This window comes from Pimephales promelas, chromosome 14 (assembly GCF_988280905.1).
Source record: "Pimephales promelas chromosome 14, fPimPro1.hap1.1, whole genome shotgun sequence".
In the NCBI taxonomy this organism is placed as follows: Eukaryota; Metazoa; Chordata; class Actinopteri; order Cypriniformes; family Leuciscidae; genus Pimephales; species Pimephales promelas.
Window position 1 is genome coordinate 23,501,093 of NC_142782.1, and position 17,970 is coordinate 23,519,062.

General features: G+C 40.0%; 1 protein-coding gene across 1 annotated transcript; it reads right to left on the reverse strand.

The window, feature by feature from the left end:
- Window positions 1–9,059: 9,059 nt before the first annotated feature.
- On the reverse strand, window positions 9,060–15,105 carry ythdf1 (YTH N6-methyladenosine RNA binding protein F1). Its single transcript, XM_039658001.2, has 6 exons — window positions 14,721–15,105; window positions 14,118–14,142; window positions 13,364–13,443; window positions 11,280–12,911; window positions 9,991–10,035; window positions 9,060–9,225 (listed from the first exon to the last, which is right to left on the reverse strand). The coding sequence occupies exons 1-6, from the start codon at window positions 14,745–14,747 to the stop codon at window positions 9,199–9,201; spliced, it is 1,836 nt and encodes a 611-aa protein (XP_039513935.1). The 5' UTR covers window positions 14,748–15,105; the 3' UTR covers window positions 9,060–9,198.
- Between the last annotated feature and the right edge of the window lie 2,865 nt (window positions 15,106–17,970).

Genomic DNA, 17,970 nt, shown 5'->3' on the forward strand with positions numbered 1-17,970 from the left:
CATGTCTATACACTACATTTATTTTATGCACATTTATTTTCATTGTTGCTTCATATATTTGCCCCCTCCCCCAATTTAGACAATTAATATGGTTCAGATTACACAATAATTTGAGTTTATCTTCATTGTACCCTATAAACTTACATTTTTTAAATGTCAATGAACTCAAAATTGTATGGGAACCACGTAACTTACTTTTAAAGATAAACCAACAATATAGGCCTATATGTTTTACAGTCTGCCTCTAATTGTTTGTAGGCCTAAATTTCCTGTTAAGTCAATAATAGTATGTTTTTGTCGCCAAAATCAACTTATTTAATTAAAGGGATAGTTCACTTTGAAATTCATTTTTGATATGCTTTAGCTTACCTCAAGGGCATCCAAGATGTAGGTGTCTTTGTTTCCACAGTATTTTCAATTTTGACATTTTTTGGTCAAACCGTTGTTGTCTGTCAGTCATAATGCAGTTTTAGGGGTCCACCTCAAAGAGCATGCACAGAGAAGTCAAAATTAAACATGATTTAAAGGTGCAATACCTAAGATTTAGATGCCGCTAGAGGGCGCTACATTCAAAACAACAACAATGGCTTTGCTTGATGACGACGTGGAGGAACGCGGAATGATGGGAACTGTTGTTTTCAACTCCACCGTGGATAAATCAGTCAGACAGGAATCGAAAAGCCTGTTTTATGCTTCTGCGTCGAATCGACGGCGTACCCCCGCAGACCCCTATCCGTCGACGCGAACCCCCCTCCGACCCCTCCGCCGTAGCTCGACGTGCACCTCCAAAAATTTGTAACTACGCGCAAGGGCTTTGATTGGTCAGATTATACATAATTTCAGGAGTGTAGCTTTTCCGATTTCCCCCTCCCGCTATTAGCGCTATTTTTAACATTTGCACCCTTGTTCTGATAATTATAATACTCTTATAAAGAAAGTAAATAAAGAATTAATCTAAAAATAAACTGTTTTTTTATTTCATTGTTAATATGTCTATATTCTTTTCTTTCTTTTTTGCTCGCAATAAACTGCAATCAATCAATAAATCAACGTTTGTTTTGAAACACAGTTTGTTGTTTATTTTCAATACAATGTTCACGGTTACATCATTGATAATACAGTACTAACCAAGTCTGCCACGGGACACATTATCCTGCATAGCACAGTTCCATGTGGAGACTGAAAAAATCCTTTAAGTCATTCGAACAGGTATCGTTATGGCAGCTCGGGTGGAACCTTTATTTTACTGTCTATGGGTGGAACGGGCCCTGGACATCCGTGTTGATTCTGTGGGGATAAAGTTTGCTTCGTCTTGTTATTCAAAGTCGATTAGCTCCAGCTGGCGCAGCTGCAAAAACAACATTCTCTCTCTTTCGCTCGCGGCGCACGGAACCAAAGAGATTCGCGAACTTAGCGTTCTGGCGGCGAAATGCACCGCGATGCACCACAACCTCACGCAGAAGCATAAAACGGCCACGACGCCGTAGCAGTGACGACGTAGCTACGCCGTGGAGTTGACGCAGAAGTATAATGAGGCCGTTGTCATGGATGAGGTAAAGTTCGATTTCTATAAACGTTGCGTTTAATGACATGCTTGTTTTTTATTAAACTGAAATAACCGCGCAAGAAAAGTCAGGTTTTAAAGTAAATTAGTTATCACAGATGTTACTGTACGAGTCACTGGACGAAGCTGTGGTGGAGAGGGTTTGAAGGGGCAGGTCTCTTGCAAGGAGTTGACGTGGTTGGTCCTCCTTGGTAACTTTATAAAAATAAAAAATCAATTTAATGTCAGTTATTCCAACCTGCAAGAATTCATTTCCGGGAGGTATATTTCGATAACAAGATTGTGGGGGTGGGAGGGAAGGCTAACTTTCGCGTTCGCGAGGCACACTCGCAAAGTCTCTCCCTCTGTACAGTGCACGCGCAGCGCGCTGTATGTTATGCGCGCAGTATGTCTCGCTCTAACATTATATCCCGGGAGATTTGAACTAATTTGCGGGCATCAGGGAAACGCTATCAATATGCAGGAGACTCCCGGAACTTCCGGGAGACTTGGGATGTCTGCAATGTACATTTGACACATCTTTTTATGTCGTGTAAGTATTCAACCACAGCTACAGTTTCACAAAATTAACGTTAAGGGGGTCGCACACCGGACGAGAAGCTGCAGCGCCGCGTCGCACCACATAATATAGGGACTTTAAGCAACAGCTGTTGATAGAACGGCAACGGCAGCCGAAAGTAAACAGTTAACTTCCGTAGCTAAAGAGCGCAAACATCACTAAGCAACAGTAAAGAGGACGGCATAGGGGATAATTTAATCATAAGACTAAATACAAAAAGAAAGTGGTTTTAAAAAGTAAGAGAAGGGTTGATTTAGGCATTTAATGATATACAGAAACGATTACAATGCCACATAACCTAAACCATAACATTAACTTTCTTATTCTGTCACGTAGTAACGACTACGGCAAATCAGCTGTTCTCCCGTAGTAGACGGTTACAGTAGAACGTCGCGAAGGAGCAGTTAATGTCGCGCATGCGCAATAGACCGACAGAATGCCGTTGCCGTTCCACAGATGCTGTTGCTTAAAGTCCCTAATTATTCGAACACATTATTATCTGTAAGTGTACATATCGGCGGCGCCATTCGGCGTCTGTCCGCGGCGCCCAGCAACGTTTCAGGACCGTGTTCAAAACCCTCCTGCGCCACAGAGCGCCCGCCATTTACATAGTTTTATATAAAATTGTCATTATTTTTGCCTCAAACCGTTGCTAATGGATCCTGACTTTGCCCTATGCTGCAATATGCATTTAGTTTTGCAGTGATTTACAGAAATCAGCTGCTTGAATGACAATTACTGATTATTATTAGATTTTTCAGGTGAGATTCTCAATTCATTCTGTGAACGGATTCTCTGAGGTAAAGTTTTCAGAATGCAAACTCAGCAATGATTGTATTTAATTGTACAGTACAATAACATAGAACAGACATTATCTTCATTTTCTGTCATTAAACATAACAATATTGCTGGCCATGCACTGATGAGAACGCACGCGTCCGGTGTTCGATAACGTTACTGCGCAGTTGTCCTAAACGTGGCGCGGCGCTTCTCGTCCGGTGTGCGACCCCCTTTACAGCCAACAGTTCACATTCCGAGAATAAATGAAAAGAATATATGTGCTCCATTCCATAACAAATGCGCGAAACAAGCTGTCGTTTGATAGACGCTAACGCACAATTACAACTACCGCATTTGTCCAGGACTACATGTAGTAAGAGCGGAAACCGAGGTAAGCGGATATGACACGATTGACTCGCGACTCCCAGCTCACCCCTGCTGACACGTTCCGTTTCCTTGGTTAAAATCTCAATTTTCTCGCGATTTACATACACACAAACCGCTCGTTTCGTGTCTTAGGCCATCAATGTGTACTTACATTTACGAGTCATTAAATCATGTTTAATTTTGACTTCTCTGTGCATGCTCTTTGAGGTGGACCCCCTAAAACTGCACTATACGACTGACAGAAAACAACGGTTTGACCGAAAAATGTCAAAATTGAAAATACTTTGGAAACAAAGACACCTACATCTTGGATGCAATTGAGGTAAGCTAAAACATCAAAAATTAATTTCAAAGTGAACTATCCCTTTAAGTAGCTATCGTTTTCTAAACGAGCAGGATTGAATGTCTTTTAATAATCCCTTAAAGAATATGGGGCGTCTTTGACCTCGGCAGCAAGGTTATATAGCCTATACATGACAGTAGAAGCAGGTGCAGGCAGTACTTAAACTCAATGGGCTTTCTCAGCTCTTATTCATCTACATTATCTTGACTCCTCGTCAATGACAAAGCCGCTAAATCGCGGCCCTGCCTCCCTCCTGCACTGACTTGCAAGTGTTGTGGTGTCTTATGGAGAGGCCCGGTCGCGGCGTGGGGTGGACAGGCCGTTGAAGAGCAGGGACGCACGGGATGAATGGTCCGGTTCTTATTGTAATGCAAAGACAAAACTCCTCCCTTGCTCAATGGAGAAGCAAGTAGGCCAAAAATATCGCTCCAGGGAAAGAATAAAACCGTTTTTCCGGTTGAACATCTATTCTTAGATTTTACACATTTACAGTCGAACTGAGGGAATTAAAGATGGTGGATTATAGCTACTGCAGCAAACGCAGGTCCATGAAATTGCATGTGGGTTATATGGGCTCCCCTCCCATGCTTACGAAATATTCGAATCCTTTTTCTTCCCTTCCTCTCACTTGCTCTCATTTGAAGAAATTGGATGGGTCTATTTGTTTACAATTCTCAATTGGTAAGCAATCATTTTTGGAAACTCACGCTACAAAATAGCCTAATCCAGGTTAGTCGCTATAATTAAAGTGCCTAGCCTATATTTGGACTGCAACCATGCGCTTGGGATTTTATCTCCTATTAAGACTTCAGTCTTCTAATGAACGTCGACAAAAAGCAGTCTATTTACTTATTTATCACTTTATTATAGCTTTAGCCTATAATGTTTGGTGGTTAGGTGCGCCACAAAACTGTGCGAGAGAGATGCCACTTATTTGACTGTATAACCTAACTCAATTGACATCAATGAATAATTCACACTCGAATCTCATTACAAATGTTTCATATTTCTTTAGGAATTATTCTAATATATTTAACTTACAAAGGCCTAGTTTAGACTTAGGCTATGCTAATACATCCTTAATCCTTCTTTAATAGCTCCGCGTGCACTACAGGTTTGATAGCCCACCAACAGCAGCAGTGTTTATAGAACAATTTTGAGAAGCTACAGCCACTCAACTGAATTTAAAGGGCGCAAATGGCTCTCAGTCCTCCGAATGTCAGCCTCACTGGTTTTCAAGGGCATCGTACTGATGGAGATTTGGTTAAACGGAGAGGAGGGGGCCTTCAGTGCGGGTCATGACGTCACCATGTCCCGATGTAATCCTCTCGCGCTTGAGTCCTATCAGCAGAGGAGGGCGAGCGCGCGGGGACGCGAGGAAGCACTAATCTCTTCAGAAGGGATCATCAGCGCAACTAAGGCGCAAACGAGACCATTGAACACTGCAGCAGAAGTCGATTACGATGAAAACCTGGATACAATCAGTGTGTTTCAGCGATAAAAGACAGACGTGACCTCATTGCTCGTTGCGGGATGCAGGAGGGATACGGTGGCAGCTCAAAAGATGCTCGACGGAGAAAATGGAGCATCGTGTTTACAGGGACTGTAGTGATGTTTCAGTCATTTTGCTTGTTTCGGCGGTGATATTATTTTGAATAAGGTTGGTTGACAGCTTTTTGAAAAACAGTTGATTGTTTTTTTTTGTTAGATTTTAAAAGTGTGTTTACACTTGATGTAGTCCGAGGGATGCGCTAGTGCAGAGGTCAGCAAAATGAGTGAGAATCATAACAATGCGCGCCCTTCGGACGGATACTAGCCTATCTTCTTCATTGTATTCTGTCGCCTGCGATGCAATTCCTTGGTTTATTCGACACCGATTCATTCTTGATAATGCTTTATTTGGGGCATCGACATCCTTTTTCAATTCCTAACCGTACTGCCACTGGCACACAAATCCCAGTGACTCAAAAGAAGGAGGACAATAGCCATGGCTGCTTGAATTGAGGCTGCAGAATCATATAGGCTACAGACTCCCAGAGCAGCTCTTAAAGGGAGTGAATATAGGCCAATGGTTGGCCTGGTCTGCGCAATATAAGCTATCATTGGATATTTTACTGGTTCACGCGATATTGAAATAGAACACATTATAGTAACATTATTGTGATTATTATTTTGACGTTTTTGTCGTCTGTGTGTTGTCAAACCGCATTACGCCATCCCTCTTTGCGGTACTCTTTGATGAGGAGCCTGCTCTGGTGTGCGCGCGTCATGGAGGGTGGTGACATGGGCCCGCCACTCTGCGTGTTCACGGCGGACCTTGATTTAATATCCATACAATTAAGGCACGCGGTGAATGCCAAGAGAGGGGCCTTAACACGGCAAATCTGCCTCGTTTATAAAAATGAGCAGCAGCACGAGTGATGCGCAGATCCGGAGAGAAGAATGCGCGGTTATTCTCTCGTAAAGTCACAGAGCTAAACAGGAACTGAGGCCGCTTGGGTTGCTGGCGCATGATAGGAATATTAATTTTGGGAGCTGACAGGAATGTGAAATTTCTCTTCTAATTCATAATATATTACCGTTTTATTTTGAATTTCACTAAGTCTACCAATGTCTATAATAGTAAAAATTAACACAGTTCAATTATTAGATTCATTTGATATGGATTTGCTGATGCAGACAATATTCAGAACATCAGATAATGGTTTCTGTGGACATTTGGTTCCCATTGCAACTCAGAAAACGCTGCAAAACCGAAGTCAATGATCCAAGTCAATATTCTAGCCTGTAAAAGAAAGGCGAATCTATTCAATACTACCTGCATCATCATGTTTTGTGATCCCTATTTGGTCTTATTGGTAATGGTTTAAAAACAAACACAGGCCTCTCTGATTTTGTAATGGAGTGCACCTGCATTTAACTGAAATATAGGAATGTTTAGATAAAAAATACTGCAAAACATCAACTTAAATTCAGGAAGACATTATTGTGAATAACATTTAGCGCAGGATTTATTGTTTTCAAAATGCACATCTTCTACCAAGACTTGTCACTTCCTTCCATGCTTTTTTGTTTGCCTGTCAATAAACCCTTATTAAACCCTGTCACCTGTCTATAGAAATTTTGCTTCTATCCCCGAACTTCGGATAATCATCCTCTTGTAACTATGACGCGCTGGATGAGTACAACAATATGGCAGCCAATCAATTGAGATGGTTATCTGATTCTAACTTCCAGCAGTTTCAATGATAAATTCAACACATTTTAATGTTCTTCATACAACCTAAAGCAAATCATACCGCTATGTGCCACACATGCCAAAGACCTAAGAGTTTAACCACAACAGATACTCTCATTGGCCTTTTACTTGAATTACAGGTGTTAAATCTCCGCAGTCTGAGGAAGTGCCAGATGTGCACATGAATAAAATGGGCTACCAATTTTACACCATTCAATCTTTACTGTAAGGCTTACAGCACAATGCTTGTATAAACACTACTCACTCTCTTCAAGGCAAAGTAGGAGTGTGTAAAATATTCTTCGCATTGATAACTGAAAATGACCAATAACTCAACCTTAGAATTTTGATGACAAATATGAACCGTTTTAAAATTTGGGCAAAACAAACATTTATAATGCATTGTTGAATATATCGAGACCATGAGGGGATTACAGTTTTTAAACATTTGTTATAATTAGCTCTATTTGTAAACTTATTTTACAGTTTTCAAAAGGGACAGTGGCAAAAATATATATCCTGGGTTATTTTGAGATAAAAAAAACAAAAAACAAAACAAATATATGTCCATCATTGCAAAGTTAAGCACGTTTATCATGTCTTCGTCAAAGGTGCTTTCTTAACTTTAAATGCGTTCAGGTGGGTGTGAGCAGGTGAACGATTGATACAGTGCATCTTTGAGCAAAAACAATTAGCAGAGCAACAAAAGCCAGTAAAAAGAACACCAATTACACCATATAATATTATTTTAATAATGAGCATGATCAAATCTAAGAACGTGATAGATAGTGACCTTCCAATACAATGCATATTCATTTCAGGGGTGACTTAAATGTTTGTCTTGTAACTCTTTTTTAATATTTTTAGTATTTCATATATTTTCCATGAATCTTTTGTTATATGACTATAGAAATCTGAAACCCTCACACGGTTCAAGTCCGCTCTCCCACACACAAACACACAAAACAGCAAGCAGGTCCTAAAAAAATCACGCACAGAAACCATATACTCTTTTTTTGTTTTTTCTTACTTTTAACAGTAAATCAGTAACATTAATTTTCAGGTTACACGTTTTGAGGCGTTCTTCGTTATTGTTATAATTATATGATCCTACGTTAAAGCTTAGCAATATACTGAGGACATGGGGGAGGAAAAAGCGATAAAATGAAATCTGTTAAGAAAGGACAAGGAACAACAAAAAAAAGGTGATGCATCTAAAGTGACTTCAAATAATAAAGCAGTGAATTGCTACATCTCTCAGATTGGCTTAAAGAAACAGCGACCTCTGCTGGGCGGGGTTGGAACAGTAAGTAGTTACATTTCTGCTCTTTAAACATTAAGCATGAATAGGAACAGAGTCTGAGCACCGGGCTCTGAACCATAATGAAAACATTAGTTTTACTACTTTTTTTTTAGTCCAGCCAGTGACAATGTTGACTTCCCTTGGTTAAGGATGCATGGGATGTCGTCTCCCTGATAATGCTGTTTCAATTGAGGTATAGAACAGCCATTATTAAACGGTTTCCGTAGCTTTAAAATGTTAAGGCTCCAAGCAGGAAAAACAGAAGAAAAAAGAAAACGTGACATAAGTGGCTCGTCACTGAAAAAAAAGGAAAGAAAAAAAAAAAGTCAAGTGTTACATAATTCAAAAATATAATTTTTTTTTTATAACATCATCTCATGTCAAGACATTTCATTGTCCCTTCTACGGAGTTGCACGATTCTCCACAAATGGGTTTAAACCATTCTGGATCTACAGAATGTAAAACTGGCCCGTTACAGTTACTGATGCTGGAGATGCCCCTCCCCCCTGACCAGAACGGAGTCTGAACACATCCCCTCCCACCCCCACACATACACACTTCTGCCATATCACATGACTGACATACACTCTACCACCATCCCTGATACACACACATACATACAAGTGTCACAGAGTTCACTACCCACTCATGATGAGGAGCAGTGGGGCTAGAGAAACAAATATTTAGGATGAAATAATAGACAGTGTGTACAGATATCGGTTGGTCAAAGGGGGGAGGGAGGTGCATGAAAACAACACCAAATGATAGAAAGAAAAAAAAAGAGAAAGAAAAAAAGAAATCGAAACGATGACGCGACATTGAGAGGTGCTAATCGACTTCAGCCCCCACAGGTAAAGCAGGAGGCGCAGAGGCTCGAGTCTGACACTGGCTGAAGTCACCAGAATTAAATAGAAAAACATAATGATTGTTTATTTTTTAAATTTCATCTTGTGTCCTCTTTAAATTTCATTTTTAAATGGTCAGTCCTAAAACAACTGCTCATCAGCTGTAGGGGGCAGCCTTCTATTGTTTATTTCGGTTCTGGCGTTCCTGTGGGAGAGAGAGAGAGATATAAAGAGAGAGAGAGAAAAATGGAGGGAGGTCACTTTGATGTACACAACTTTATTTCAAAATACTTCCACTGCAATCAAGCAATCAAAAATTTCTCAAACTGTTTTTTTTTCTTTCTCACACAGCAAAAAAATTGACCAATTTCCATTAATTTTCCAGTTCTTCATCATTTGGTTATTTAAAAAGACTTACACTCAATTAGGCAATTTAACTTTAACTGACAATTTAGGTAACTAAATTAATAGATGTATTTAACTGGGTTTTTTTTTTTTAATCAAATTTAAGGCTTCAAACCCTAATATGAAATTTAAACAATTTTATATAAAATGATAATACTCCCATTTCTGCCTGATTTTTAAAAAAAGGGATGAGTGGATAAAAAAATGTATATTATAATTATCAAAAAAAAATGGATAATTATAATATAAATATCTTATGTATTCCTAATTTTTTAGATTGTACATTAACATATTTTCGATCCACCGGCTGAGTGAAAATGCAATGTCTCTATTAAACCCTGTATTCAATGCAGCAAGTTTGCAGGTTTGATTGTCATATTTCATCAACAGTAAATCAATGAGCCATCGCTTAGGTAAAAATGTGCGAGCCAGTAGAACATGCATCAATGCTGTGTTTTTAGTTTTAAACATGGAGTGCTTTTAATTAAATCATAGCCTTTTTGAAGTTAAATAAACTTTTATAAACATTTGACTTTTCTAAAATAAATTAAAAAGGAAAGCTTACTTGATCCAGTCGGGATCGGCTCTGGAGAGGAGCAGGCTCTAGGTTCTGTCAATGGAGATGAAAGAGAGTGTTTCAAATCAATAATCCTTTGCAACAAATCAAAAACATCAGCACCTTGTCTTCACTAAATTCTCGGAGAATAACGATACCCTCAAGTCACGATTCGATACATATAATACAAAAAAATATAAACAAATTACATACATACAAAAAAATACTGTTGATTAAAATGCTACATTTGAATATTACATTGGGACTGGAAATGAATAGGCTTAGACTTGGTGCTGGTAACCCAATGCACAAGACAATAGTGATACCAGAATAAAAATATTAATGATTCTGAAGCTGAAAATATAGAATTATATTAAATGAATATGCTTGCACGGTCACTGACTAGATATTTAATATAGTGTAGGCCACTTTTTACTGGTAACATAACACATTTAGCATTATCAGGACACACAAATATTCCCCCATTGCATTACTGTACATTATATAGTAGTTTAATGTAGTACTGACACTTGAATTTTGATTTTTGTGTTATATACACACAATACATAATGTCACCATTCACGATACTGTTGCATATTTGTATTGCAAAATATTGAGACAATATATTGCTACACCCCTACTAAATAGAATTCTCAACAAAAAACAACCAAATTTGATTGTCTTATCCATCCATAACCTGTCAAAAACAGAAATAATTTACAGAGAATAAAATGTTTTAAATAATAAAATTACATTTAAAATGAGCAAACAGAGTGGGGCCAGATTAAGCCAAATTCTTACTGTCTCCAAATGGCTGACTAATAAAATTCAATTTATTTGCAGCATGAAATTCGACTAAAGCTGTAGTAGAAGCACAATATTAAACACCACCTCTGGACAAAGCATCAAAGACAGAATAATGAAAAGACCAAAGCAATGAGCATCAACCATTCAAAAAGAACCAAGATGTGATCTACGGCACCTATAAACAGCTGTAACCTTTACATAGGAAGTTTCTGTGACATGAACATTAGCCTGAACCCATCACATGCAGTTCAAAGTTCTTTGGTTAATCGCTGCTTATGGTCATTCACCTCAACAGGGTCTATATAGAAATATTTTCCTTCCGTATACACAGCTCTAAAGCATAAAAGACAATAACATCAATTAAAAAAAAAAAAAAAAAAAAACAATCTGCATCAATATTAGTACCCATGTAAGTGCCAAACAATGCAGCTGTTAAATACTCTTAAAAAAAAAACCCAGCTGAATTTTCAAGATGAAAGCATATACATTACCTTTCTTACCACCTCTTCCTCCTCCTGCCGTTTCTCGTAGTGTGAGAAGTCATCGAAGATAGAGGTGGTGTGTTTGTAGGTGGCGATGATCTTCAGCACCTGCTTGGCCTTCTCCAGAGGCACCTCCTGCGTGTCACGGGAGTTGGTCACGGGCTTGTTGTCATTGTTCTCCAGGCGGATGTGCCTGAGCTGGCTGTTGGGCACGTCTTTAACAAACAGCCAGTCCACGTCGAATTTGCCCTTCCATTTGTCCTGCGCCCAAACACCCGCACTGGTGCCGTAGTCTACAGGCGAGCGCATCTCCGCCACGCCGCAGAAGTGTCCGCTGCCATTGACGCTGAAAAGCAGGTAGACGGGACCTTTGCCGTTGATGGCCCGAAAGGCAGAATCTAGCCGCTTGTTACCATGTTCCGTGCTGCACCAGATGGAGTACTTGATGGAGCGGTGGATGTCGTCCTCAGAGTAGCTCTTAATGATGAACACCCGGCCGTTTTTCAGGTTCCAGTCGAAGTCCTTGGGGTTGTAGCTGTGCGCCGCACGCAGCTTTTCCAGGACCGGATGGGACTCGCCGCCACCAGAGCCCGGGAGGCCGCCTCCGCCGCCGTTGCCGATCCCTCCGCCGCTCGAGGAGCCGCTGCTGTCCACGCTGCCACCCCCGCCATACCCGGGGTTGCGGTTACGCGGGGCGACCCACCGGGTTTGAGGGGGAGGAGCAGGGTTGTGGTTCTGGTAAGGCTGTGGAGGGGGCGGACCCTGCATCGCCATCTGCTGGGCAAGCGATTGGGCATGGGAAGGCATGGGGGGCTGAGGTGGGGGCGGCAGCCCGTGAGGGTGAGGTGGTAGGTGACCCTGGGAGTGGAGGGGAGGCTGCTGGTGGTGGGGCGGTAGTGGCGAGGCCACTTTAGTCACGGGCCCCTTATTATCCCAAGTGCCAATGTCCATGTTGTGTTTAATGGGTGGCGGGGGCAGGGTGCCTCCAGCCATGGGCATCCCTGGCTTGCTCTTTATCTTCAGCTGCTGAGGCTTGGCTGGTTTGCTAGCGATGGCTGCCCAGGACGTGGGTTTGTTGGGCGGCAGCCCGATAGGAGTACCACCATTACCCGTGGCCACCGCCGCCACTGGCCCACCTCCGATAACAGAGCCCACCGTCTTCACTCCAGAACCACCTCCAGTCACGTCGCCGCCAATCTTCAGCCCCACCATGCCCTGCTCTAAGCTATTCATACCTGGCGCCTTATTCAAGGTGTCGCTGGGGAAGCCCGTTTGCCCATCAGGCACTAGTGTGCCACCTAAAGAACTAGGTGGGTAACTGTAACTGCCCCCGTATGCAGAACTCTGAGTCTGCTGACCCTGGGAGCCGCTCGTACCCCAGGCGGAAAACGCGGGATTTTCAGGGAAAAAGTTAAAGCGGTGTGGATAGATGCTACTGCCCAGACCCCCAGGCTGTCCAAACACAGTGTCATGCATGAAGTGATGGTCTCCATTGCTAAGAGGGGCGTACGGAGTGAGGTACGGGATCGGCGGGTCTCCGCCGGTCGACCAGGGTGCCTCGCTGAGGGGGTACGGGAACCCAATCGAGGGGGCATAGTAGCTAGACAGGTATGGGTCGGTCATGGATTGGTAACTGTTATTCTGGGGGAATACCAGAAATGCATGTTAGAACTTATAACGACAAAATACTAAATATACTCATTTCACATGACATGAAACTGCAGATGTGAAACTGTATTTTAAAAATAAAATGATGTTATAGAAATATTATACAATCAGTTCCTTTTAGCAACGTAATGTGGTTATGGTAATGTACTGGTATTTAAAAAAAATGACAGACAAATATAGTGGTTAGCACAACAGCAAAAAAAGTTATTTTAGAATTATACATTGGTGAAAGCACTGTGCTGATTTTACTTGCATAATGCATTAAATATCACATATTATTTTTAATATCTAAACATCCTTAAAATAAGATACATTAATGGACTATCAAAATTGTGTAAAATAATGAGACTTGTTTTTAGAGACTGCATGTTAAAATAAAATATTTTTCTCATTTTCATACCCTAAGAAAAACAGACTTTTCTCACCGGATTAGACTGGCCAGTGAGGTATGGTTCAAAGTCATTGTCGTGGACCGTTTCCTTCTGATGGAGAGAGCCATTTTGCACTAAAAAAAAGAGAATACTTAACATCAGGATTACTTTTCATTTTACCACATCTGATAATAAACTCAAACCATGTGCTAAACTCAACAGCCCTCTCTTTCCTGTGAAAAATATCACTTAACCAATGCAGCTATGCCATTCACATTTTAGATCTTTAACAAATGATAAATAACTAGTAATATGCATTTCACCACACACTGATCTCATTGACTCATTCACCACATGTTCTGTCTGAGTACCACAATACTTCAGACATACAGTCATGGATGAAAAGGACCATCTAAAAATCACCCAAGCCCAAAAGACACAACTACAGTAGTAAATGCCACAAAGTTATGAAGCATTATCTAATAAATGTGCTCAAAAGCCAAGCTCTCAGTGCCAATAGATGTGTCGGGGTAGTGTTAATCCAACAGGAGCAGTTCTGGACTCCAGAAGGAGCTATTTGCCCCATCAGGTGATTGAATGAGCTCTCAGGCAACATTTGGATGATGTATGAGAAACACACCAACCAGGCTAGACTTCACTTGATACAAGTCACAGAGAAAGAATGCCCAAATTTTACTTAACAGACCATAGCTAAGAGCATCTACTATGGTGAAATTATATGTGATTTAATGAGAAACAATATCCTGGCCGTTAAATAAATAAATAAATCTGTATAGACATAACTTACCTTTAGCGTCTTGCCCTTTGGATGTCTTCTCATTCAGTAAGTGATCAGAGGTGGATAGAAACAACAAGATAAAAAATTAACACATTTGAATCGTAGTTTTAAACACAAGCTCTTCCTGCTTAACATGTAAATACTTCATGCTCTTAATCTACATCGACTCCATCAGAGCATCATCAATAAATCAATGCACAATCAGGGGTCGCTCGACACTCGTTATTATTATTTTTTTTTAAACGGGGGGCTAACATTGACATTTATTTAGTTAATCAAGTAATGCACATTCACTCGGACAGCTTAAGATTCCGTCGACCACGCAGATCAGCCCAAGTCCAGAGGAAACTGGTTATAATTCTCGGAAGCTGATGAGAGATTGTGTAGTTAAATGAATTAAGGAATTAAGGAAAGGTCTGTTTGGACAGAGGAAACGCGATGTAATATTCAATTAAACGAGTGGGGAAAAAAATGCTAACTCGTTAGCCATCGCGCTGGTGTGAAGCAAAGAGAGGCTGATGCCCGTCATGTCTCCGCAGAAGCGGCGGAGGCTGCACGCGCATTCCCTGCTCCTCCTAAAGGCCTTAGCGACGCCGTGCCACTCCAACCTACCTGTGGGTCAATACTGGTGGTAGACATAATTCATCAAGAGGGCCTCTTTAGATTCAGCAAGAGTCTTGCAAAGAAAAACTGAACCAGCAGCGAAGGTGCACGGCGTAACCCGAAGCCCGTGGGTTCCTCTCGGCTCCGTGCAGGCTGAACTGCGCTTTTTTTCAGCAAGTTCCACGACTTGATTCTGGCGATCCGGTCCTCTCGAGCGCACTAAAAGTCCAGCCTGAGGATGATTCCGAGAGTATTGGAGGCTCTGCGGGTTTGAGGTTTAATCCAATGCTGTCACAATGCTGTAAATTAATTTCAAAGTGTGTATATATTTTTTTTTCCTCTTCCCAGCCCGCAGTTATTGTGCACCTCTGTTCACTTCCGCCCAATGGCCGCTCCATCCGGGATCTGCGCGGAGGGACTGACGCCACATGGACCGGGTGGCCATCAACCTGAGAAAATTGGGGGGAAAGTTATAATTGCACACATAATATATATTTTTTTATTTTTTCAAATTTTCTATCTAATAATTACATCAATAGCGAAGAGTAGTATATTTATGAAGTGCATTTTTTTGGCATCGACATTGACAGTATGTATCTATAAGACCCAAAAGGGACTGCCCTATTGTAATTGTTAGTTTACTTTATTTTTATCATCACCATTCTAATCATCATCATCATCATTATTATTCCTGAATGGGAGTCGATGGCAGCCCATTTCACACAGTGATGGTATGAATAGTAATAGTATAATTATGTTTGTAATAAATATTTAAAAAAAAAAAAAACTAGCTGCTTCCTCCACTTAATCTAAGAAATATTACTTCACATTCATTCCTCAGTCACACCATATTCATTTTTATAGGATTGTTGCATGGCTTTTGTTTAATGTGGACAAAATAAGTTGTCATAAAACAATAATAATAATAAATATTAAAAATAATAATAAAATGGGGTTTTAATTAATATAACTTTAATGAATTCTATAGTGGACTTTTAGCTGGTCTGTTCCTTTTTTTCATGAATTCTTAAATAGGCATGTCCAAAGTGGATTTCACATCAGATGTTGATGTCAGGCTTGATGTCTTTTTCTCCAAGCCACATTAGACCATTAGACTGTGAAGACCCTTGTTTATAGTTTTGTTTTATAACATGTCACCACTTACTTTTACCATTTACATTTTCACAGTTAAAGAATGTCATTAACAAGCACTGAGCACTCTTGTATCGCAGTGAGACCTCATGCTGATAAAGGGCATTCAGGGTAGCTAATTGATATTTAGATAGCTATTGATCTTAGTCGGAGATGGGTGGGATGGGGTTCTTTCTGTTTAGGCTAATCCGTTTGCAGTATCTGGAACCCCAAAGGGAGCAGCTCTGTTTCAACATGACATTTCACAGATAACATAAAATACTACACGATTTATACTCGATTAGATATTTTAGTGAAATTTCTTACACGTTTAATCAGCCTATGTGTTTCCATTTTGAAAGTGTTATAGAGACAGAGAGCATGTTGGATATGGATGCTGATGGCTATAATAAATTATTGTATCATATGGGATGAGTATGGGAAGTGTGCTTGTTTATCAAGATCATTAATGCTTTTATAGTTCTTTGGGGGCATAATATATAGGCTACAATACAGCAAGCAGTTGCCACTTACACAGGTTCAAACACAGCTTGTGTTTTTCTAATTTTAACCACAAGGTGTCAGTCTAATTTGAGTTGAATTGAGGAATTTCTTCAATTACATATCAAAACATGCGTCTACGTCACGCATTGTTTACACGGAGCGTGTAAACAAAAACTGCATAAAACTGCATTAACAATGCGTGAAGTAGACGCGCGAGAGATCACTTCCGGCGTAACGTCAGGAGACGGTTCAGTTGGACATCTGATTCAGATCAGTTCGACGGCTGTTAACAAGAGGTAAAAACTAAATACTGTTCGTTTTCTCACACAAACTGCTCGTTTCGTGTCTTAGGCCATCGGTGTGTACATTCACGAGTCATTAAATCATGTTTAATTTTTACTTCTCTGTGCATGCTCTTTGAGGTGGACCCCCTAAAACTGCATTATAGGACTGGCAGACAACAACGGCTTGACCAAAAAATGTCAAAATTGAAAATGCTGCGGAAACAAAGACACCTACATCTTGGATGCCCTTGAGGTAAGCTAAAACATATTAAAAATTAATTTCAAAGTGAACTATCCCTTTAGGGTGACTAACGGACCTGTTTTCTCAGGACATGTCCTGTTTTCACGTCCTGTTCTTGCTGTTTTTTATGAAGTGATGAAGATGTCCTGGTTTTCAAAAAACTGCTAGAAAGATCAGCTCTACAGCAAAATATAGATGGGCAAACAAGGAGGATGAGAAAGAAAAAAAGGATAAAGAGGAAGAAAACTAAAGATATAAATATATTTTGTTAGTTCGTTTTTGTAAAATTGTGAGAGATATTTTTGTTCAATATGGAGGTATTTCTTTTAGTTATTTATTATTTATATCTTTATATTTCTAATACAGAAGAGACATTATTTCTATCATTTTTTTTGAAACCTGTCATAATAAAACATGTTGAGTAACCTCTGAGAAGCCTATCTGATTTTGTGCCTTGTAATATAATGATTTTCTATCCAAACAGAGGAGCCATAGTACTTTAAAAGTATGAAAAATTAATAAGGAATCTTTTAGTAAACTTCGAGTATCTATTTTTCCGGGCGGAGTGTCCTGGTTTTTGGTAATCAAAATATGTTCACCCTACCTTAATCAAAGCGTTGTGTTTTTTTCATTCAAAATGTGGTGTTTTTACTAAAATGTTATTAAGATATGTTCTACATGTATAATATAAGAAATCAAAAAAATGATACAACTCACTACAGTCAGCATTCAAAATACAGGATTCAGTAAATATTTTATTATTTACTTTTACAAAATGAGGTTTGATGTTCTATGTGCTACAACGTTTTTCTTTGGGCCACTGATACAGACCACTACATGCATTTATTATAATTGCTCTCTCTCCCATACTGACACAAATATGTCCTGTGTTACTGTTAGTAAAGGAGACAGAGATTGATCATTAAAAAATAAACAGCATTTTGCTCTGTAGGCTACTACATATCTGCCAACTCTCACTCTTGACCTTGGCCATAAGACATACTCATTTGATTGGTTTCACACGCTCACATGCCACACGCTAGTGTTAACCAGGTGTTCTGCCGGTCATGCTAAATTCCAGTAGGACATTGGGTAGGAC

Bases quoted from the DNA above. Each gene is read 5' to 3' on its own strand.
- ythdf1 (XM_039658001.2), bottom strand. From the start codon at position 14,747: ATGTCTACCACCAGTATTGACCCACAG. The intron at 14,143-14,720 runs GTAGGTTGGAGT...CTGAATGAGAAG, and splicing joins CCACCAGTATTGACCCACAG to ACATCCAAAGGGCAAGACGC. The intron at 9,226-9,990 runs GTAAGCTTTCCT...TCTCTCCCACAG, and splicing joins GCCGATCCCGACTGGATCAA to GAACGCCAGAACCGAAATAA.